The 24,147-nt window shown below is 45.0% G+C and overlaps 1 protein-coding gene and 1 pseudogene across 2 annotated transcripts; one reads left to right on the plus strand and one right to left on the minus strand.

Moving 5' to 3' along the window:
- Positions 1-2,549, minus strand: LOC102399191 (annotated as a pseudogene).
- On the plus strand, positions 2,256-22,976 carry XCR1 (X-C motif chemokine receptor 1). 2 transcript variants are annotated; one of them, XM_025272175.3, is made up of 2 exons: positions 2,256-2,388; positions 20,599-22,976. In XM_025272175.3, exon 2 carries the CDS (start codon positions 20,616-20,618, stop codon positions 21,615-21,617), a length of 1,002 nt encoding a protein of 333 aa, XP_025127960.1. In that variant the 5' UTR covers positions 2,256-2,388; positions 20,599-20,615; the 3' UTR covers positions 21,618-22,976. The 2 variants fall into 2 exon arrangements, with proteins under 2 accessions (XP_025127960.1, XP_006071612.1); XM_006071550.4 differs by lacking the exon at positions 2,256-2,388 and adding an exon at positions 15,943-16,128.
- The last annotated feature ends 1,171 nt before the right edge of the window (positions 22,977-24,147 follow it).

Genomic DNA, 24,147 nt, shown 5'->3' on the forward strand with positions numbered 1-24,147 from the left:
AATACAAGTATTTATTCAATTAATTATAAAACAGTATAAAAAGTAAGGTACAATCACACCAAAATTCATCCAGAATGCCTCTTTATAAATTATGAGATTGACACACTACCTACTGCACTAACAAGGTGCCTGCCTCTTTAAAAATTAGTGCTACGTGTTCGTTTTACAGTGAGATTAAGCCTTCGTGTGTGTTAACTCAGATGTGAGTCTGTTCTTGGTGGTTCAGTTTACATGATTTCGGATGCCATTAATTTGCTTCACTATTTCTCTTATGTGCTCACCCTTCTCCTTCAGGATGGACTGAATGCATTTCCACTGGCAGGTGCTGAGAGTAATGGTGGGCTTTTGAGGACTCAGTACCTTTTCCATCTTTCGTTGTTGATAGTCTTTTTTCATAGTAACCCATTTGACAGCATTGCCCAAATGTCGAAGTTGATGAGGTATCAGCTATAATTCTTTCTTCATGTCTCTCTCACTGTCAGAGAGAACTGGGAGCTGAGACTGAAAACTGTGAAGTAATTTTTTCATTCTGTTCTGATGTCTTCTTGTTTTTCCTTGGCTTCCTCATATTTGTCAGCTAAGTGCTCAGCCATTTCCCGTAGACTTTTCCTCTCCTCTCGAGTAATTGAGATCTTCTAATTGTTTCTTTTTTGGTCACATAACAATTTGACCCTCCACTGAATCTCATTTGCCGGGTCCTGTTTAAGAATGTAGTATTCCCTGAACACCTGGGTGGCTCTGCTGATGAGCTGAAGACATTCTTTGGGAGGAGGAGCCGTATCTTTTCAGATGATTTCAAAAATGCTGGATTTGCAACACTACGTTGCAAATGCTTCTAATATGCTTTTCAAAGGAATCCGGGGTTTAAGCCAGAATACGGAGGGGAGACTCTGCCATTTCAACATCTTCTCGGGTACAAAGCAGGGGAGGAGACGCTGGATGGACTGTGCTTAGTAAAGGCCTGAGGAGGTATTCATAGGTACTGGTGATGCAGATCATTGTTGGCCCCAGGATGTCAGGGATGATCCAGAATCCTTGAAAAGGAGCTGGCTGACTGCATGGCAGTGGCTTGCTACAAAGAATGTGTTGTACAAAGCACTTCTGTTCTGTAGCCAGTTCCTGTAAACTGTCCTTGTCTTCTTCATCTGATCCAAGAAACTTGTGAAGTTTATGAATCCAAGGTAGCCCAACACTATGTACAGCAGCTTAATGAGTATAGTGGAATCTTAAGGGACACTTGGGATCTCTATGAAGTTTCATTGGACAAGAAAAGTCAGAATCAAAGGGCTCATTCTCTCCGGATGCCAGTTTCAGAGCAAGCTCCAATCAACACACTCAAACACATACAGTGATGGAATGAGGTCAGCCCTGGAATCCCAGGACTTTTCTGATGTGTGGTCATCTTCTTCTTCCCCCTCCAGCACAACGCAGTGATGAAGCATTCCTGAATTAGTAGTAATCACCAGGATGTTGGCGACACACGGTAAGCAAAGCACAGCACAAGCATGGTAGCCATAGTTATCTTCAGCAGCAGGATGCATGGGCAACGGGCCCAATAGCTTACCCACACTCCCAGGGCTGTGCAACAGACTAACAAACGTAAGGCAAGTCTCCTCATTTTCATATAAGATGTACAGGGAGTAAGCCACTACTTCTTCTTTGCCTTTTTATCCAAATATATGCTTTGGGACTGCTGACAATGGCCCAAAGTCAAATGCAACTACTGTCTCTCCCAGAGACGCGGTATACGCCCTTCCTTTGTTGAGTATGAGACTTTCCTCTTCTGCTTCTGAAAGTACGATGACCTTAGTCGGTGTCTGGGGCTCACGCAAAGGGTAAATTCTTATGACGTTGTCTGACGTTAACGGCACAATTTGAGTATCTAGCAACTCGCTCGGACACCAGGCAGCATGCTTCAGAGTCAGAGAGGTTGAACTGGTGAAAAATCTCTCAGCAACGGGAGTCGTGCTACAATTCACTGCTGATTTTCCACCTTCAAATTCAGAATTCTTTCCCCATCTTTTAGGTAATTCTAATATAAGTCCTTTTATTCCTACATGACGCTACATGATGTTGTGCTGGGCTTAACAAGGCTTGATAGATTTCAAACAGGGGTGCATTTATGCAAAGCCATCTCTGGTACTGCGAGAGGGAGGGCTCCTCACCGGCGCAGCTGGGGCCCCGAAGGCACATGACTAAGAAGGTGCTGTCTTCTGCACCCCACAGAAAGAGCTCTTTGAGAGGCCCAAGACCAGGTTTCTCATCAACAACTGAGGAGGCAGTGGCGGCGACGAAGGCAATGATGAAGCAGGCTTCTCGGTTTCAGCTGAGCTCTGGTTTTTCCGTCCCTCTCGGAGCCGCAAGAACACGGCGTGGTTGGGCAGCCAGGTATGCCACAGCTCACCGTCCCCGGGGCCGCCCTCGGCGCCCGCCTTCTTGAGCCCACAGCTCTCCGTGGCCTCGCCGCTGAGCGCGCAGCCAATCCGCTTCCAGCCGTCCACTGCCTCGGCCCCGTGGTTTTTTTTGTTAGTCTTTCTAAAGGCATACCAATTTTATTGATCTTTTCAAAGAACATAATTTTTTGTTTCGTTTCTCTGTTGGTTTTATGTTTGCAATTTTATCAGTTCTCTTCGTTTTTCCCGTCCTTCTACTTGAGTTTATTTTGTGTCTCTTTCTCTAGGTTCTTAAGATAAGTGCTTAGATTATTTATGTGAGATATTTTCTCTTTCTTAGTGCTAAAAATTTCCCTCTTGGTGCTGCTTTTAACTGTGTCCCACAAAATTTGATGTTGTGTTTTCATTTTTATCCCATTCATCGTTTTTGTTTTGTTTTGCCTTTTTTTTTTTTTTTTTTTTTGTAATTCCTCTTAAGTCCTCTTTGATCCTTAAATTATTGAAAAAGGGTGCTCTTTATTTTCTGGTAATTCACTTGTTGAAGATTTTTAGGCACAGTATGTGGGTTTACTATTTTTTATTATATTATTTTCAATTGTTGATTACATAGTGAGGATGGGTTGAAAGGAGACCCATCTTTATCATTGAGGGAGCCCAGAACTTTGTCAGCTAAGTTGTGTTGATATGAAAATCTATATGAACCACCCCACCATACACACACAGGGGCACGCAACCACACATATGCAAGCCCACACACATGCCCATGGCATACTTATACCCACACCTAACCAGTGGAGCTCAAGTTCTCATTTTCAAAAAACAAAGCTAATGGCAGGGACCATGATTTAAAAACAAAAAAACAGGAAAAGGAAGCTGTTTAGGAAGAAAAAAAAAAGCACCAAATCAGCATCATATCTCTGAAAAAATTAGGTCAAACCAGAACCCTCCAGCGGAAATAGAGGTATTTCAGGTTCTGGGTTGCCTGTAGGCAAGCTGAATTTCTTTTATGTTGGCAGCACCTGCCTTCCTGGTCAGCCTCTTCTCCCCTTCCCACCATCACTGCCCCCATCACAACAAGGCCAGTCCAACAGATTCTGCTTCGGAAAATTGAAAGGAAAGAAGACACCACACTGACTACAACAATGGAATAGAAATTCCAGGAACTGAAGATGTATTGAGAAGAGAGAAGGCTATGTTCTGCAAACCAGTTCAATGTCGGAGCCATAATAATGCCCTTCTCCAATGACATGTAATGAAAACTAGGTGTATATCGTATTTGTGTTTATATGTAATATATGTACATATGTAAGTATGTTCATTCCCCATCTGATAACTATTTCTGTCTTGCAGGTTGTTTAATTTTTGTTTCTTATATTTCAATCTATCTAAAAATTTATATGGTTGTAGCTTTGTAATACACAGATATATCTGGCAGTGTTTCAGGTCCCTCAGCAGCTGAACTGTGAAACTGAATCTTTGGGCAGGCTGTTAGTTCCAAAGGTCCAGTGAGGGAGGCAGATCCACCACCCCATATAAACTAAGGGCACTCAATCAGTTTAGACCAGGGTTTTTCAACCTCGACACAATAGCTGTTTTGTTAATTTTCTTTTGTAGGAGTTTGTCCTGTTTGTCAGCATCCCTGGCCTCTACCTGCCAGATGTCAGTAGCTTCCCCAAGCTAAGATGACCAAAAATGGCCACCAGACATCACAAAATTGCCCCCAGTGAAAAGCTGGTTGTTTAAACATGTTTCCTTATTTCCTGCCCTCAATGCTGTACAAAGCTGTGATACTTGGTACCGTAGCAGGCATCTTGCAGGCATGAGGGAATGATATTACAGAGGCACTGAGGCTAGTACATGAGGTAGCAGGGGCCATGGTTTTTGATGACATTGCCAAAGTACTACACCAACCCTAGCATTACCTCCCTATGGGAAATCAATAGCTGCCACCACTTAAGCCTCTTTGGCCCTGTGTTTTGTCACTTACACCCAAGACCATCCTAGTGAATCCAGTGATCATCTTACTCCTCTGCTGAAAACCCTTTGCTAGTTCTCCATTCAGGATGAATTCTAGACTCCTGAGCTTAGCACCCGAGGGCCTTTGTCTCTCCCTCCTGCTCATCTCCCACCGCCCTCTTAGCACATATCTTCCCCTCTTGAGCCTTAAGTAGAGTCCTCTGACCCAGCCTGGAGACTTCCTGTCCCCTGTCTTTACACTTGCTGGTCCCCGAATGGCACATCCTTCCTCCTCTGCTCTCTCCCTTCACTCCTACTCCTACCTTTCAAGACTTAGCCCATGTACTCTCCTTCAGGACCTTGTCCCCAAATCTCCATGTGGTGGTTTTGAAACATGGACTCCAAATTATTAATATTTGACACTTGTCTACCTGAGAGTTGCTGGGCAGGGATTTGGACCTCAGTGACTTTTTATATTCTGGACGCTGAAGTAGGGTGCTAACTGACTGATCCAGGGAAGTGTTATTCAGTGATACACAACGCAACCTTCATGATAAGGACGTGCAGTGCGTGAGATGAGCTAGTCAGACCTGCAGGTGTCGGGCAACCCAAGTCAACCCAAGCCTCTGATGCTGCTCATATTTCCAGCCTCAAACCCTGGCAGTCTGCCACTTCCACCACACACCTCTCTCGGTGTGAATCATTAGGAGGCTCAGAATGTGCCCCATTGCATAAGTGTTCCCCCACACCTGGCATTTAGCCACCTTTTCCTGCATAACTCCTACTCATCCTTCAGATCTACCTTTGACATCACCTCCTCTAGGAAGCCTTCCTCACCTCTCCAAGGCTGGCATGCCCAGAGCCTTTCCCTCACACTGCACTTAACACATTGCCTTCTACCACCCGTTTCCACCTTTGTGAGCCTGTGAGCATCTGAAGGGCAGAGAATGATTTATTCCTTTGTGAGCCACCAGCCCCTAGAACAATGCCAGAGGCTGCTATGAAAATTAATGTTCATGGCATGGTTGTGCCAGTGGTGTGGCTGGCTGTGTCCTGCTCTTGTCCTCCATTCAGCCAACATTTATTGAGCTCTGACCCTGTACTGAAGGTACAGCTCTCTGCATTTCGTCTCTTGCTACTCTCTGGGGAGCTGGAGCTCACAGTTATAGAGCACTCACTGGGGGTTATCCTCATACCTAACTCATCTGCTTTGTTTGATCCTCTTAACAAGCCAGTAAGGTTGTAATTATCTGCAATTGATGTTGCAGATAATTGTAATTCTCTGCAATTCATGTTGGAAACTGAGGCGCCAGAATTATTAAATGGGCACTGAATCCTGGAGTCCACGTTTGAACCCCTGCAGCCCAACTCTAGAGCCTGTAGTGTTAATCTCTACACTGCCTAGCTTCCTTATGAACCCCCAGACTTGTCACGAATGCAGAGGCCCAGGCCTCACCTGAAGCCCTTGTTTCTGTAGGTCTGTAGGCAGGGCCTGGGGATCCCCTGTCCTCATGAGCCCCACATGGTGCAAAAACGACAGTGGCCAAGAGCATCACGGAGGGGCTGAGGCTCCGTGAGGTCCAGCCCTGATGCGCCTGTCTCACTGCATCACAGACACCTCCTGTCCCCAGTCTTCTCCAGACCCTGGCTGCTTCTGCCAGGAGAAGGGTCCCCACCTCACCCACCAACCCATGTACTTGAGGAGCAGTGAAGCAAGTGAGAAGAGGGAGCCCTTGTGGCTCAGGATGGGCTGGCAAAGCCCCAGGGACATCCCAAGCGGCCCCTTCCAGAGTCCCTGGAGAAGGTCAAGAGGTCTCCCGCTCCTCAAATGTCTCTTTAGTCTGGTGCTGCCAGACTCGTCCAAACAGCTCCATCCAGAACCCTCCACACCTTCTGAGCACACCCTGGGGTTCAGTCCTCTAACCGCAGCCGGGCCCTCAGAAGCTCCTTGACGACAAGTCCTGGTGATGCCAGCGGAGTTTGCTGTACCCAGGACAGGCCTGGCCGGGGAGCAAGTCCTCAGTGAAAGCAGGGCAGCCCCGGCCAGTGGCTGATTTCCCCGACTCTCAGTGTGAAAACCGTCCACCCAGGCCTGTGGGTGAGCAGAGCGGACCTCCAAGGAAAGGGCCTCTCCCTGGGAGTTGGTGACTTCACCATCACAAAAGGTTGAAGGGATCAGCGGGAAAATTTGGCCCTTGACCCAGAACAACTCAGCTCTCTTCACTACCTACTAAACAGCCAGACCTGCTCTCAGGGGATTTCCCAGCCATGTTCAAATGGAAGCTCAATCGAGTAGGCACCTCTGTTAAAGCCACATCAAAGGTTAGTTTCTGGAGAGTTAGTAAAACTCCGGATGGTGATAGTCGTCAGGGGGCACGTAGAGCGTGGGATGGGCGAAGGTGGAATGGAAAATCAATGTAGGGATTTCCCCGAAACCAATATTACAAGTTCTGACTCTTGCTCTGTAATGAGGCACCCTCCAATACAGAGGTCTAAAATAAGAGCCATTTTACTGTGTCTCACAAATTGTGACTTGGAAGCTTGAGCAGCACTCAGCTGGGTAATTCTTTTTCAAGTGGCATCAGTGGGGGTCCCTTAATGCCACTGAGCTGGAAGATGGATTGCTCCAAGCTTCCCCACCAGGTCTGGTTCCAGTAGAGGAGGCCAGAAAGCTGGACTGGGCAAGATCAGCTGCCCCACATGCAGCCTCACCAGTGTGGTGGCCTCATGGAGCTGGACTTCATAAATGGTGGTTCAGGGCTATCAATGAGAACGGTTGGGACCCAGCTGAAGGCTGCTCAGCTTCTTATGACCTAGGAGTCCCAGAATCTCACGTCCACCAAATTCTATCCATCAAGCAAGTCACCAAGACCAGCCCACATTCAAGAAGAATGGAGTTAGACTCTGCCTCTCAATGGAAAGAATGGAAAAACATTTGTAGCCATATTTAATGTCCCTACTACAGAAGAGCTAGGAAACACTTGCTGCGCTTACTGAGGGGATTTTACTCCCCATGTTGGTCTAGCTCATACTGTGTTCCAGGCTGTGTCCTGGGCAATGGAGAGACAGAGCAGTGACCAAGGCAGAGACATGATGCCTGCCCTCTCAAATACAGCCATAACCCAGTGCCTGGCATGTGGGAAGTGCCAGGAAATCCGAGCTGCTGGTATTTTAATTGTTAAATGAATCATTCTTGGATTAAAAATAATAAGCACAGTGAGCATAAGCAGAGAACTCTTTTGGAGAATGACAAGGTGCAAAAGAACACAGTCAAGAGAGTCTGACCTGTTCAGGAGGGTGAAATCTAAGCCAAGGAGGAGGAGTAATGAACTGGGGGGAGGGGAGCGGAAGTAACGTGTGTGGCCACCGAGTACAGTGGACAAGGGAAGCGTGCATCCCACGAGCTGGCCAGGGTCAGGCCATCTAAGGCTCTTAACTGAGTGCCTTACATCCATCCTTCCAGGCCATGGCTGATGTCTAGCAACCTTCTCCAAGAGCCCATCTCACCAGGTCCTCCAGTGGCTTTTTCTTCCCCAGGCCTGGGCTCAGTAGCCACTGCCTGCCCTCACTGGTCCAGGGACACCTCCCCATCTCTGCCTGCATCCCACACCTTGTCCATGCCTTTGTGAAAGTCCATTCTTTGCATTATCCTCAGTCACTCTCTTGAAAGGACCATCTGTCCCTTCCTGGAATCCTGAATGATACCACTACACCAGCAAGAATAGGAACTTGGGACATTATCTCAGGAGCAATTCTAGGAAAATGATAACCTTCTATCCAGGTGGCCTGGTAAATTGTAACAACCAGCTCTCCAGAGGGTAAAGCCCTGATTTGCATTGACTTCCAGATTCCATTTTCCAGTTTCCCCCTCAGTCAGTCTCTCCCATCAGGAAGCTTCCATAAGCCTCTTATCCTTCTCCATCAGAGGGCAGGCATACTGAAAACCACAATCATAGAAAACTAACCAATCCAATCACATGGACCACAACCTTGTCTAACTCAATGAAACTATGAGCCATGCCATGTAGGGCCGCCTAAGACTGACGGGTCACAGTGGAGAGTTCTAACAAAACGTGGCTCACTGGAGAAGGAAATGGCAAACTACTTCAGTATTCTTGCCTTGAGAACCTCGTTAACAGTATAAAAAGGCAAAAAGATATGACACTGAAAGGTGAACTCCCCCAGTCAGTATGTGCGCAATATGCTACTGGAGGTCAGTGGAGAAATAACTCCAGAAAGAATGAAGAGACGGAGCCAAGGCAAAAACAACACCCAGTTGTGGATGTGACTGGTGATGGAAGCAAAGTCCAACGCTGTAAAGAGCAGTATTGCATAGGAACCTGGAATGTTAGGTCCATGAATCAAGGCAAATTGGAAGTGGTCAAACAGGAGCTGGCAAGAGCAAACATTGACATTTTAGGAATCAGCGAACTAAAATGGATGAAATGGGTGAATTTAACTCAGGTGGCCATTATACCTACTACTGTGGGCAGGAATCCCTTAGGAGAAATGGAGTAGCCATCATAGTCAACAAAAGAGCCCAAAAAGCAGTACTTGAATGCAATCTCAAAAATGACAGAATGATCTCTGTTCGTTTCCAAGGCAAACCATTCAATATCACAGTAATCCAACTCTATGCCCCAACCAGTAACGCGGAAGAAGCTGAAGTTGGATGGTTCTATGAAGATCTACAAGACCTTCTAGAACTAACACCCCCAAAAGATTTCCTTTTCATTTTCAGTTCAGTTCAGTCGCTCAGTCGTGTCTGACTCTTTGTGACCCCATGAATAGCAGCACGCCAGGCCTCCCTGTCCATCACCAACTCCCAGAGTTCACCCAGACTCACATCCATCGAGTCAGTAATGCCATCCAGCCATCTCATCCTCTGTCATCCCCTTCTCCTCCTGCCCCCAATCCCTCCCAGCATCAGAGTCTTTTCCAATGAGTCAACTCTTCGCATGAGGTGGCCAAAGTACTGGAGTTTCAGCTTCAGCATCATTCCCTCCAAAGAAATCCAGGGCTGATCTCCTTCAGAATGGACTGGTTGGATCTCCTTGCAGTCCAAGGGACTCTCAAGAGTCTTCTCCAACACCACAGTTCAAAAGCATCCATTCTTTGGTGGTCAGCCTTCTTCACAGTCCAACTCTCACATCCATACATGACCACAAACAGGGAAATTTGGCCTTGGAGTACAGAATGAAGCAGGGCAAAGGCTAATAGAGTTTTGCCAAGAGAACGCACTGGCCATAGCAAACACCCTCTTCCAACAACACAAGAGAAGACTCTGCACCAGACATCACCAGATGGTCAACACCGAAATCAGATTGATTATACTCTTTGCAGCCAAAGATGGAGAAGCTCTATACAGTCAGAAAAAACAAGACCAGGAGCTGACTGTGGCTCAGACCATGAACTCCTTATTGCCAAATTCAGACTTAAATTGATGAAAGTAGGGAAAACCACTAGACCATTCAGGTATGACCTAAATCAAATCCCTTATGTTTATACAGTGGAAGTGACAAATAGATTCAAGGGATTAGATCTGATAGAGTGCCTGGAGAACTATGTATGGAGGATCATGACCTTGTACAGGAGGCAAGGAGCAAGACCATTCCCAAGAAAAAGAAATGCAAAAAGGCAAAATGGTTGTCTGAGGAGGCCTTACAAATAGTTGTAAAAAGAAAAGAGAAAGACAATGGGGGAAAGGAAAGATATACTCATTTGAATGCAGAGTTCCAAAGAATAGCAAGGAGAGATAAGAAAGCCTTCCTCAGTGATCAATGCAAAGAAATAGAGGAAAACAATAGAATGGGAAAGACTAGAGATGTTTTCAAGAAAATCAGAGATACCAAGGGAACATTTCATGCAAAGATGGGTTCAATAAAGGACAGAAATGATATGGACCTAACAGAAGCAGAAGATATTAAGAAGAGGTGGCAAGAATACACAGAAGAACTATACAAAAAAGATCTTCACGACCCAGATAATCACGATGGTGTGATCACTCACCTAGAGCCAGACATCCTGGAATGCGAAATCAAGTGGGCCTTAGGGAGCATCACTACGAACAAAGCTAGTGGAAGTGATGGAATTCCAGTTGAGCTATTTCAAATCCTAAAAGATGATGCTGTGAAAGTGCTGCAGTCAATATGCCAGCAAATTTGGAAAACTCAGCAGTGGCCACAGGACTGGAAAAGGTCAGTTTTCGTTCCAATCCCAAAGACAGGCAATGCCAAGGAATGTTCAAACTACTGCACAATTTCACTTATCTCACAAGCTGGTAAAGTAATGCTCAAAATTCTCCAATCCAGGCTTCAACAGTTCACATGAACCGTGAACTTGCAGATGTTCAAGCTGGATTTAGAAGAGGCAGAGGAACCAGAGATCAATTTGACAACATCTGTTGGATCGTTGAAAAAGCAAGAGCATTCCAGAAAAGCATCTACTTCTGCTTTATTGACTACGCCAAATCCTTTGACTGTATGGATCACAACAAACTGTGGAAAATCATTAAAGAGGTGGGAATTATCAGACCACCTGACCTGCCTCTTGAGAAATCTGCATGCAGGTCAGGAAGCAACAGTTAGAACTGGACATGGAACAACAGACTGGTTCCAAATAGGGAAACGAGTACGTCAAGGCTGTACATTGTCACCCTGCTTATTTAACTTCTATGCAGAGTACATCATGAGAAATGCCAGGCTGGAAGAAGCACAAGCTGGAATCAAGATTGCCGGGAGAAATATCAATAACTTCAGATATGCAGATGACACTACCCTTATGGCAGAAAGTGAAGAGGAACTAAAGAGCCTTTTGATGAAAGTGAAAGAGGAGAGTGAAAAAGTTGCCTTAAAATTTAACATTCAGAAAACTAAGATCATGGCATCTGGTCCCATCACTTCATGGCAAATAAATGGGGAAACAGTGGAAACAGTGAGAGACTTAATTTTGGGGGGCTCCAAAATCACTGCAGGTGGTGACTGCAGCCATGAAATTAAAAGATGCTTGCTCTTTGGAAGAAAAGTTATAGCCAACCTAGACAGCATATTAAAAAGCAGAGACATTACTTTGCCAACAAAGGTCCTTCTAGTCAAAGCTATGGTTTTTCCAGTAGTCACATATGGATGTGAGAGTTGGACTATAAAGAAAGTTGAGTGCCAAAGAATTGATGCTTTTGAATTGTGGTGTTGGAGAAGACTCTTGAGAGTTCCTTGGACCTCAAGGAGATCCAACCAGTCCAATCTAAAGGAAATCAGTCCTGAATATTCATTGGAAGGACTGATGCTGAAGCTGAAACTCCAAAACTTTGGCCACCTGATGCAAAGAACTGACTCATTTGAAAAGACCCTGATGCTGGGAAAGATTGAAGGTGGGAGGAGAAGGGGACGACAGAGGATGAGATGGTTGGAGGGCATCACCGAGTCAACGGACATGAGTTTGGGTAAACTCCAGGAGTTGATGATGGACAGAGAGGCGTGGCGTGCTGCAGTCCATGGGTTCGAAAAGAGTCGGACATGACTGATCGACTGAACTCACTGACGAGATTCCAAGGTGTCAATACTTCCACCATGGTTGATTTCAAGCCACCAATGTGACAGCAGCCACTTCACAAAAGTCCTAAAAATAAAATGCAGGGTGGTAAGCTAGCTCCATCATTCCTCTGCCCAGATCAAATGCTAGCTCCAGTCTCTCCATTGGAGCCACCTCAGCCAGAGGCTAGATGTTCCAGCAGAGAGGTGGGGGGCCTCTGAATGCTGTTGGCCTCTTGCCTCCTGGGCCCTATGAATCCCAGTGAAGCCAGGATGCTCTCTCTAAAGGCTCCTAAAAGTGCAAGACCTTTCATGTGCCTCTGCCTGCTCTCATGTGCATGGGGCTGAGACCAAAACAACTATCCCTCTCCCTGGATTTGGTCCAATTAGGTCATGAGACCCTGGGGATCTAGAGTCAGCAGTTCTCTTATTAAAAGCAATTCATTCCCACCAAGAGCTGCACTCTGATGCTGATGCCAGAGACCTCTGATGCTGATCTCGGCCCTGAATCCCGCTTCCCCACAGAGGGATCCAGACCTTAACTGTGATAACCAGACCTCTAAATACTTTGTGCTTCACCCAGAACTGAACTTCCCCCTCTGTATGTTGAGTCTGTATGAGGCTGAACCTCAATTCCATCTGTGTCCAGCCCAGCCAGTGTTTTAGAACTTTCTGTTTAAGGTGAGAGCATGAAATTCTTTCATAATGAAACCAAATGTGAGGAAATGTGAAATGATACTTTCAAATTGTGTCTTCAGATTTAGGGAACAGACATTTGTTAAACACTTGCTGTATGAGTCCTTTCAGTAATTACCTACCTTGGCAAAGAGCAGTTATTATTACAGACATGCATACACACACACTCACACACAATTGGGAGAGTAAATTTGTAGAGAAAATTCCTAACTCAAAACAACAAAATTTGAATCAAAACAACATAATATTACAAGTATCCTTTCAGACTGACAAAACGTTTTAAAGTTACTAATACCTGATTTTGACTAGGTGTACACTATTGTGGAAATGTAAATAAATACAACCATTTTAGAGGACGTAAATAGTATTTTGGCAACACTTCAGTTCACTTCAGTTGCTTAGTTTTGTCTGACTCTTTCTGAGCCCATGGACTGCACGCCAGGCTTCCCTGGCCATCACCATCTCCCAGAGCTTACTCAAACTCATGTCCATCGAGTCAGTGATGCCATCCAACCATCTCATACTCTGTTGGCCCCTTCTCCTCTCGCCTTCAATCTTTCCCAGCATCAGGGTCTTTTCAAATGAGTCAGTTCTTTGCATCAGGTGACCAAAGTATTGGAGTTTCAGCTTCAGCATCAGTCCTTCCAATGAATATTCATGGCTGATTTTCTTTAGGATTGACTGGTTTGATCTCCTTGAGGTCCAAGGGACTCTCAAGAGTCTTCTCCAACACCACAGTTCAAAAACATCAATTCTTCAGTGCTCAGCTTTCTTTATAGTCCAACTCTCACATCCATTCGTGACTACTGGAAAAACCATAACTCTGACTAGAAGGACCTTTGTTGGCAAAGTAATGTCTCTGCTTTTTAATATGCTGACTAGATTGGTCATAACTTTTCTTCCAAGGAGCAAGCATCTTTTAATTTCATGGCTGCAATCACCATCTACAGTGATTTTGGAGCCTGAGAAAATAAAATCTGTAATTGCTTACAATGTTTCCCCTTCTATTTGCCACGAAGTGATGGGACCAGATGCCATGATCTTAGTTTTCTGAATGTTGAGTCTTAAGCCAACTTTTTCACTCTCCTCTTTCACTTTCATCAAGAGGCTCTTTAGTTCTTTGCTTTCTGCCATAAATATGGTGTCATCTGTATATCTGAGGTTATTGATATTTCTCCCAGAAATCTTGATTCCAGCTTAAACTTCATCCAGCCTGGCATTTCACACGTTGTACTCTGCATAGAAGTTAAACAAGCAGGGTGACCATATACAGCCTTGACGTACTCCTTTCCCAATTTGCAACCAATCTGTTGTTCCATGTCTGGTTCTAAGTGTTGCTTCCTGATCTGCATACAGATTTCTCAAGAGGTAGGTCAAGTGGTCTGATATTCCCATCTCTTTAAGGATTTTCCACAGTTTATTGTGATCCACACAGTCAAAGGATTTGGCGTAGTCAATAAAGCAGAAGTAGATGTTTTTCTGGAACTCTCTTGCTTTTTTGATGATCCAATGGATGTTTGCAAATTGGTCTCTGGTTCCTCTGCCTTTTCTAAATCTAGCTGGAATGTCTGGAAGTTCATGGTTCATGTATTGCTGAAGCCTGGCTTGGAGAATTTTGAGCATTACTTTGCTAGCGTGTAAGATGTATGCAATTGTGCGGTAGTTTGAACATTCTTTGGCATTGCCTTTCCTTGGGGTTGGAATGAAAAGTGACCTTTTCCAGTCCTGTGGCCACTGCTGAGTTTTCCAAATATGCTGGCATATTGAGTGCAGCGCTTTTACAATACTTGCCAAAATGTAAAATGCACATTCTCTATGATCCAGAAATGCATTGCTTCTAGTAATCCATCCTACAGAAATTCAATACCGGTACATTAAAAGTATATGTATTATAATCCTTGCAGCATTCTCATAATTTTAAAAATTGAATGCAAAGTGGATGTTCGTTGAAAGGAAAAGAAGCAAACCCTAACACCATAATGCAGTGGAACACTTTCTAGCCATTGAAAAGAATAGGATAGGCTTGGAGAGACTTTCATGCTGCTGCATTGAATGGAAAAAGGATAAATCAGTGTACATGATAGGATCATGTTTTTGCAGAGAAAGACTACAAAATTGGAGCCTTCATACATTATTGTTGGAAAAAAAAAAATTTGAAGCAGCTCTGTGGAAGACGATTTATCAGTTCCTCAAACAATCAAACAATCCTGCTCCTCAGTAAATACCCAAGAGAATTGAAAAAATTTATATGCATACAGAAACTTACAAATGAATGTTCAGAGCAGCCTTATTCATCACATCCAAAGAGTGGAAACAATCCAAATGTCATTCAATTGACAGCTGGTTGAAATGTGGTTTATCCATACAGTGGACTTTTATTCACCCATAAAGAGGAATGAAGTACTGACACATGCTGCAACATGGATGAACCCTGAAAATATTGTGCCGAGTAAAAGTATCTAGACACAAAAAGGATCACATACTATATGGTTCAACTCACATGAAATTTCTAGAATAGGCAAACCATAGAGGCAGAAAGTAGACCAGTGGTTGCCAAGAGATGGAGGGAACTAGGGAGTAAGATTGACTACTGGCAAACAAGCATGAATTTCTTTTGAGGGTGATGGAAATGTTCTGAATTGGGTAGTAATGGCTGTGTACAACACTGAATATGCCCCAAACCACTGAATCGTGCAGTTTAAAATGGTAAATTTTATGTTACATGAATTATTTCAATTTAAAATAATAATAGTCGTGCACTACTGGTATTTATACATTACTTTAAAACATTTAGCTATTTTTATTTATTTTTGGCCTCAGTGAATCACTGTTGCTGCGTGCGGGCTTTCTCTAGTGGCAAGTGGGGACGGCTCTTCGTTGCAGTGCACAGGCCTCTCATTGCGGTGGCTTCTCCTGTTGCAGAGCGCAGGCTCAGGATGCAATGGCTGCAGTTGTTCTGGAGCCATGGGCTCATTAGTTGCAGGATTCGGGCTCAGTAATTGTGGTATATGGGCTTAGTGGCTCTGTGGCGTGTGGAATTTCTTCTTGGACCAGGGATCGAAACTGTGTCCCCTGCATTGGCGGGTGGATTCTTAAACACTGGACCACTAAGGAAGTCCCAAATATAGTTTTTGATAAAATTTAAAATACCACTTTAAAAAACACATTACTTTTAAGATCCCTAACTGCAAAGTTACTTTATCTGCCCTTGGTGGCACTGAGGGGCTCAGATGACCTCTAAGTCAACAACTTAGGAAAAGACTCATTGGAAAAGATTCTGCTTCTGGGAAAGAGCCTAATGTTGAGATGGTTGGATAGCATCACCCACTCAATGGACATGAGTTTGAGCAAACTCCAAGAGGTAGTGAAGGACAGGGAAGCTTGGTGTCCTGCAGTCTATTGGGTCACAAACAGTTGGACGTGACTTAGCGATTGAATGCCACCACCACCTTCCTCTAGCCTACTGAGAGGGTGTCTCAGTTTCTTTGTGCAAAATAAGGAACAGAGAAGCACCATTTCTGCCTGAAGGCGCTTGTGCAGAGGTGCACATATAGGTGAGTTCCTTTACAGCCCTTTCAAACGTATGTTTTCCTCTACTTTTAATAGCTGATAGCTGGAATTCTTAAATACTGAGTAGGTATCAGAAGCACCTGGATACCAGGTAAATAACGCAGATTCCTGAGCCCTCCATCCAGAGGCTCTGATTCCCTGAATCTGGGTTTTCCCAAAAATCTGCAATGCTGCAAAGCATGTCAGTAGACCATGCTTTGAGTAGGACTGTCATACATAATCCTTTACTTTTTCTTGTGCTAAAGAAAGGGGAGGTGTTTGATTATAAATCTTTATGTAAGGCATTGTTATTATTAGTGTTTGAATAATTTAGAGCTGTATTTCTCAATGCAAATTATTCTGTGGACCAGAAAGCTAAAGTTACTCTGTTAGAATTGAAGTGGACTTCGGAGATCTCAAGGTGGGAGGGCAAGGACATGCAAAGGGAACCCCTAGGATGAAACTCTGAGAAGCTTGGGGTTTGGCACCATTCTCCTTTCTGTGCCCAAGGCCCACCATGCCCAGACCAAGAGCACCTCTGAAAACTTGAGTAAACGTATTAATAACTGACAAAACATGGAATGATTTGTTTTTGTAGGTGCCTGATATCCCTTTTATTTCTAGTTTGCTGAGTTTATATCATGAATTGTTGAGTTTTGTCAAATGCTCTTCTGTATTTGTCAAAAAGGATCATATAGTTTTGTCTTAGTATGATCACTTAAATTGATTGATTTTCAAATGTTAAACCAACTTCATACTTTTGGGATAAACACTTGGTCATGAGGTATTAACCTTTTAAAATATATTGCTGGATTTGATTTGCTAATATTTGGTTAAGGATTTTTATGTCTGTCTTCATGAGAAATATTGTTCTACTGGTCTATAGTTTTCTTTTACTGTAATTTTTATCTGGTTTTGGTATCAAGGTTACGTTGGTCTCATAAAACAATTGGAGAACTACTCCATCCTGTATTTCAGGTAGTTTGTATAAGATCAGTGTTATTTCTTCCTGATATGTTTGACAGAATGCACTAGAAAAATCTGGTTCTGGAGTTTTCTTTGTAGGATAGTTTCTTAGTTTTTTAGAGTTGACAAAGTTTCTGTAATAAAGGTAGGATTATGTCGTATCATTTCATGTCAGTTCTGGTAGGTTGAATTTTTAAAGAAATCTTTCTATTTCATATATGTTTTTGAATTGGTTAAAATTGATCATAATATTTCTTTGTTATTCTTTTAAAGTTTGTAAGACCTGTAGCAGTAACCACTCTTTCATACCCGCTATTGACAATTCATGTTCTCTCTTTTTGTTCTCAGTCTAGCTAGAGTTTTCAGTTCAGTTCAGTTGCTCAGTTATGTCCAACTCTTTGCAACCCCATGGACTGCTGTACTCCAGGCTTCCCTGTCCACCACCAGTTCTCAGAACTTGCTCAAACTCATGTCCATTGAGTTGGTGATGCCATCCAACCATCTCATCCTTTGTTGTCCCCTTCTCCTCCTGCCTCCAATCTTTCCCAGCATCAGAGTCTTTGCCAACGAGTCTGTTCTTCACATCAGGTGCCCAAAGTATTGGCGATTCCGCTCCAGCACCAGTCCTTCCAATGAATATTCAGGACTGATTTCCTTTAGGATTGACTGGTTGGATCTCCTTGCAGTCCAAGAGACTCTCAAGAGTCTTCTCCAACACCACAGTTCAAAAGCATCAATTCTTTGGCACTCAGCTTTCTTTATAGTCCAACTCTCACATCCATACATGACTACTGGAATAACCATATCTTTGACTGTATGGACCTTTGTTGACAAAGTAGTATCTCTGCTTTTTAACATGCTCTCTACGTTGGTCATAAGTTTCCTTCCCAAGGAGTAAGCGTCTTTTAATTTCATGGCTGCAGTCACCATTTGCAGTGATTTTGGAGCCCAAGAAAATAAAATCTGTCACTTTCCATTATTTCCACTTCTATTTGCCATGAAGTGATGGGTCCAGGTGCCATGATCTTAGTTTTTTGAATGTGGAATTTCAAACCAGCTTTTTCCCTCTCCTCTTTCACCTGCATCAAGAGACTCTTTAGTTCCTCGTCACTTTCTGCCATTAGAGTGGTGTCATCTGCATATCTGAGGTTATATTTCTCCCGGCAATCTTGATTCCAGCTTGAACTTCATCCAGTCAGCCATTTCACATGATATGCTCTGCACGTAAGTTAAATAAGCAACATACAGCCTTGTATATAAACAATATACAGCCTTGACATACTCCTTTTCCAATTTGGAACCAGTCCATTGTTCCATGTCCGGTTCTAACTGTTGCTTCTTGACCTGCATACAGATTTCTCAGGAGGTAGGTAAGGTGGTCTGATATTCCCATCTCTTTAGGGATGTTCCACAGTTTGTTGTGATCCACACAGTCAAAGGCTTTAGTATAGTCAGTGAAGCAGATGTTTTTCTGGAATTCTCTTACTTTTTCTATGTTTTAGTACCTCTTTTAAAACTTTTTCCAAATAACCAGTTTGGGCTTTGTATGACAGGAAGTGTGCTTAACAAACTCCCGTCCCAAAATATCTCCACTTAAACTTGTCAGGAAACTGTAAACTTCTTATAGATAGAAACTATTATGTTCGCATCCTAAAATCCAACATCTATCATGGTACCTGCTGTGTGTCACTGATCATTATGGGCTGTTGTATTGAGTCAGATAAACTCTTCTTTAAAATGTAAGCACTCAATTTCTAAATGTCAAAAAAATAAGACCATGAGACATGATTAAAAGCAGAATGGGTTGACCAGTTTAAGTAAAGGGCTCTTAAAATCCATAAGGAAAACAGCATTATCTCAAGTAGAAAAATAAATAAAATCCATAAGTACTTTTAAAATAAGAACCAGAAGTGGACAGTAAACATGCAAAACTATCTGTATCCCCCTATATAGTAAAAGAATACAAAACAAAACAACCATCTTAATATTTTCAGTTATCTTCACTTTTGTGTTTCAAGAGGCAAATTGACTTACCTACCTAAAGTAGGATAAATTTGGAGACTCCCTCCCCTCCTTATTAGTCCTCCTATCCCGAACTGGAAAATGGGGAACTATTCCTCCAGTTCTTCTCAAAATACAAGGACATAAAGTCTGGGTTCTAGTGTTGGCCTTCCTGGCTGTTTCCTGGCTTTATAACATTGAGCAGTTCGTTTTACCCATCTGAGCTGGTTTCCTCTTCTGTAAAGTGGAAATGGTCCCATCTCATGAGAGAGCGCTGCGGGATGAAGGGAGCAGATGAGCAGTGCGAGTCAGCACGGGGCCTGGCTCAGAGTGGACGCAGAGAACTCTTACAGTGCGCTCTGTTTCAGGCAGCTGCTTCATCCAGGTCTCCCATCCTCCTCTGAGGCCCTGCAGCTTCATCTGCCTCTCTCAGTGAAATTGCCAGCTCTTCAACCCCTTTTCCTGTCTCCTTGGCTTTCTAGTCTCACTGTTTCTAAAATCTCACTAACCCAGAGGACTGAGTCAATTTGCCTTTATGTTTTCCTAGCCACTCACCTTCTATTGGACATAGGTTATTTCCACTTGCTCATAAGATATTCTATAAACCAAACTCCTGGATGATGAAGCTTTCTGCTTTGGGAGTTAATCCTGTGTTAGTGGGGATCTGATCTCCCAGATTCTCAACATTCATTGACGTCTTGAGATTATTTCATAATTAGATTTACATGAAACAGATGTTTGCTTTGTTTGTGTCTTCTCTTTTTTGACTGGTTCCAAGAGACTGCAAGTGTCCTGAAACAATCCTGCTGTCAGGATTTCTATGCTTTCTGGGAATGAGGAAGGAAAGGAAGGAGCAGAGGAAGAAAGGAAGGGAGGGACAGAGGGAGAGGAGACAGGAAGGCAAGTAGGATTGGTAAATGCTTACTAGGTGTTTGTTGAATAAATGAAGGAATGACTCTGGGATCATTAGCCCTGCTTTGAAGATAAGGACCTAAGGTTCAGAAAGGTTAAAAATCATGTCCAAGAACACAATTTTGGGCCCTACATTTGATCTCAGGTTTTTCTCCAATATTTTGGCCACCTGATGTGAAGAGCTGACTCATTTGAAAAGACCCTGATGTTGGGAAAGATTGAAGGCAGGAGGAGAAGGGGATGACAGAGGATGAGATGGTTAGGTGGCATCACCAACTCAATGGACATGAGTTTGGGTAAACTCCAGGAGTTGGTAATGGACAGGGAGGCCTGGCGTGCTGCAGTTCATGGGGTCACAAAGAGTCAGACATGACTGAGTGACTGAACTGAACTGAACTTTGATATCCAGTTCCACTGTCTTTCTGTTACACCTCCTGGGACACTGGTCTACCTTAGTGCTACTGAAAAGTTCCTAATTCCATTATAAAGTTCACCAACCAGTAGCTGGGCCATGGATCACATCTTTTTGTACCTTGGGTCCTGTTGCTCTCTAGCCTAACCACGTGGCTTTGAACTCCATGTCTCTATCACTTCAGATGCTCTCAGCGTCTAGATGGAGCCCTCAGACATCCCGGAGTCCACCACCTCTTATGAGTATGATCCTCAGAGCTTTCTGTGTGAGAAGAGGACCTTTGTCTTCGCCACCGTCAGCACTACCATCCTGTACTGCCTGGTGTTCTTTCTCAGCCTGGTGGGCAACAGCCTGGTGCTGTGGGTCTTGGTGAAGTATGAGAGCCTGGAGTCCCTCACCAACGTCTTCATCCTCAACCTGTGCCTCTCAGACCTGGTGTTCTCCTGCCTGTTGCCCGTGTGGATCTTGGGGTACCACTGGGGCTGGGTGCTGGGAGACTTCCTGTGCAAGCTCCTCAACATGGTCTTCTCCATCAGCCTCTACAGCAGCATCTCCTTCCTGACCATCATGACCATCCATCGCTACCTGTCGGTGGTGAGTCCCATCTCGTCCCTGCGCGTCCACACCCTCCAGCGCCGCGTGCTGGTGACGGCCGCCGTGTGGGCAGCCAGCATCCTGTCCTCTATCCCCGATGCCATCTTCCACAAGGTGTTCCCTTCGGGCTGTGACTATTCGGAACTCGAGTGGTTCCTCGCCTCCGTCTACCAGCACAACGTCATCTTCCTGCTGTCCGTGGGGGTCATCCTGTTCTGCTACGTGGAGATCCTCAGGACCCTGTTCCGCTCACGGTCCAAACGGCGCCACCGCACCGTCAGGCTCATCTTCACCATCGTGGCGGCGTACTTCCTCAGCTGGGCTCCCTACAACCTGATCCTGTTCCTGCAGACACTGTTGAAACTGGGGGTCATTCAGAGCTGCGAAGTCAGCCAGCAGCTGGATTACGCCCTGCTCATCTGCCGCAACGTGGCCTTCTCCCACTGCTGCTTCAACCCCGTGCTCTACGTCTTCGTCGGGGTCAAGTTCCGCAGGCACCTCAAAAGTCTGCTCCGGCGCTTCTGGCTCTGCCGGCAGCAGGCGCCCAGCCTTCCTCCGTCACCTCACCCCCCAGGTGCCTTCACCTACGAGGGCATCTCCTTCTATTGAAGGGGAGTTCGGTGGGGCAGGAAGGAGACGGAGGGCACCAGGCTGGGAAACGCTACAGCTGCGGCTGGTGGATGACAGCAGTACGTTACACCAGGGGTCCTACGGGCCCCCTCTTCTGCGGGAAAGTTCCCACCTGGAAATCTTACATTGCCATCCAGAAAAATGCTTCTTAGATTTTGAGGAAATCTTTTCTTCTTTATTCCTTCATTCAAACATGGAGTTCTCATCCTTGCTGAGGTCAGGAGACTCTCAAATATGAAAGGCTTCCGGGAAAGGAGCGTCCTTCAGGACTTGATGAGGGTCTGGAATTCAGTTGTGCAGCTCTAGGCTGCTGGCGAGACGGTGTTCCCTCCCTGACTATAGGATTGTCCCCCAGTGTTGGAGGTGGTGGCTCTGGATGGGGCTGTCTGCAGAACAGAAGTGATCACACCTGCAAACAAGCACAGTCAGAGTGAAACATGGATTCTGAATTCCCACAGCTGGACCAGAGATGTGCCCTGTACCATAGCTCCAGCGTCAGGCACATGAACTGGCTACTTGCATATTTAGTCTGTAAATCATTTATTGAAAGAATGATTGCAGTAAGTGCCACCTTCTACAGGCGTTTATGTGGAAGCTATAAAGATGAATGAGATGCAGATACTACCCTCCAGTGCCAGCAGTCGAGCCCTGAGGGTCCAGATGACTAAACACCCACCTTGCTGAAGGCATCCAGGATGAAGATTCCTCCAGCACCTCCTCCTCTCCAAGTCCATATTGAACTGACGCTTCCGATCCATCACGTTCCACCTCAAGTGTTCCCCTGCTCCTGGTTGATGGTGCCAGCTTTCCCCACAAGCCGGGTTATCTTGGAGCCGTGCATTTCCTTTCCCTCTACGCCCACGGCCAAGTCCTGTTGATGTTACCTTCCCAGTATCTCTCACATGCCTGTGGCTTCCTCCCCAAACAGCCTCACATCCTCAGCGTCTTCTGCTGCTCATTTCTTTCCCCACCAAGTGTCCTCTGCATTGATATCACGGCACTTCAAAACCCTCACGTTATGTTCAGATAAAGCCCAAATACCATAGGCTTTATTTGCATGTAAATAAAGATCCCTTCAATCTGGTGTCAACTAACTTTTCCATTCTTTCTAATTTTTGTGGTCATTCAGTCGCTAAGTTGTGTCTGACTCTGCAACCCCATGGATTACAGCACACCAGGCTTCCCTCTCCTTCACTACTTCTTGGAATTTGTTCAGACTCAAGTTCATTGAGTCGGTGATGCCATCCAACCATCTTGTCCTCTGTCACCCCCTTCTCCTTCTGTCCTCAGTCTTTCCCAGCATCAGGGTCTTTTCCAATGAGTCAGCTCTTTGCATCAGGTGGCCAGAGTATCGGAGCTTCAGCTTCAGCATCAGTCCTTCCAGGGAATATTCAGGGTTGATTTCCTTTAGGATTGACTGGTTTGATTTCCTTGCAATCCACGGGACTCTCAAGAGTCTTCTCCAGAGCCACAGTTGGAAAGTATCAGTTCTTCGGCTCTCAGTCTTTTTTATGGTCCAGCTCTCACATCCAATTTTGATCCAACATAAATCTTCACCCCCAAGCAGCCTAGAACCCAATCACAAAAGACCACATTGGTCCTTTCCCAAACACCCTTCTCCCAGTCTCCTCTGGTCCTCTGTCATGCTGGGCCTTCTACTCCTTAACCGGCAGGCCCTATCTGAAACACCAGCACCCTCGGTAAGGCATCTGCAATCCGTACATTAGGAGAACGGTCTCTGTGGTGTCGAGGCACTCTGCCTGTTCCCTCTGAAATAGCACTTGTCACCTTCCAGTGTGTTGTAGTAGCACCCACGGATGTCTGATCTCCCTGCCCCATCACACTGGAAACTCCCAGATGGTGGGAACCTGGGCCTGCACCTGCCAAGCAGGGCCCCGGTGTCCGGTCACTGTACTGGGTGCAAAGAAACAGTGACAGCTGCCGTCCGTGTTCTGATGTGCTTGTGGGGGAGCCAGGACCAGGTGACACATTCTGCCTTGTTTGCCCCAGCCTGCTTCTTAACCAATACTAACTTCTTTGCTAGTCTCCACTCTCAGAGCACACTGCATCTCTCTCTCTCTCTCTCTCTCTCTGTGGCAGTGGCTTACCTTGCCCGTCCTTTTTATTTAGTGGTACACTGCCTATTTCTTACAATATCCCAGAGCTTCACATCAAAGGACATAGATGAAAACCACCCTCTAAGCTTTCCCCTACCCCACAGACCTGATCCCAGTCTGTGAGCCTGATTCACTCTGGAGTAGGGCGTTTGGAAAAGCTCCCTAGGTGATTCTGACATGCACCCCAGTTAAGAACATTTGGCTGCAACTCCTTGAAAATGGGAATTCCAGAGACTTCCACAGTCCCCTGAGCAAGACTTTGCACTCAGCAGGCATTCAACACATGCTTGTTGAATCTGCCTGCCAACGCAGGAGACACAGGTTTGATCCCTGGGTCAGGAAGATCTCATGTAGAAGGAAAGGACAACTCACTCCAGTATTCTTGCCTGGGT

The sequence above is a fragment of the Bubalus bubalis genome, chromosome 21 (assembly GCF_019923935.1).
Source record: "Bubalus bubalis isolate 160015118507 breed Murrah chromosome 21, NDDB_SH_1, whole genome shotgun sequence".
NCBI classification, from domain to species: domain Eukaryota; kingdom Metazoa; phylum Chordata; class Mammalia; order Artiodactyla; family Bovidae; genus Bubalus; species Bubalus bubalis.

Coding starts and splice junctions, on each gene's coding strand:
- XCR1 (XM_025272175.3), top strand. CDS start 20,616: ATGGAGCCCTCAGACATCCCGGAGTCCACCACCTCTTATGAGTATGAT.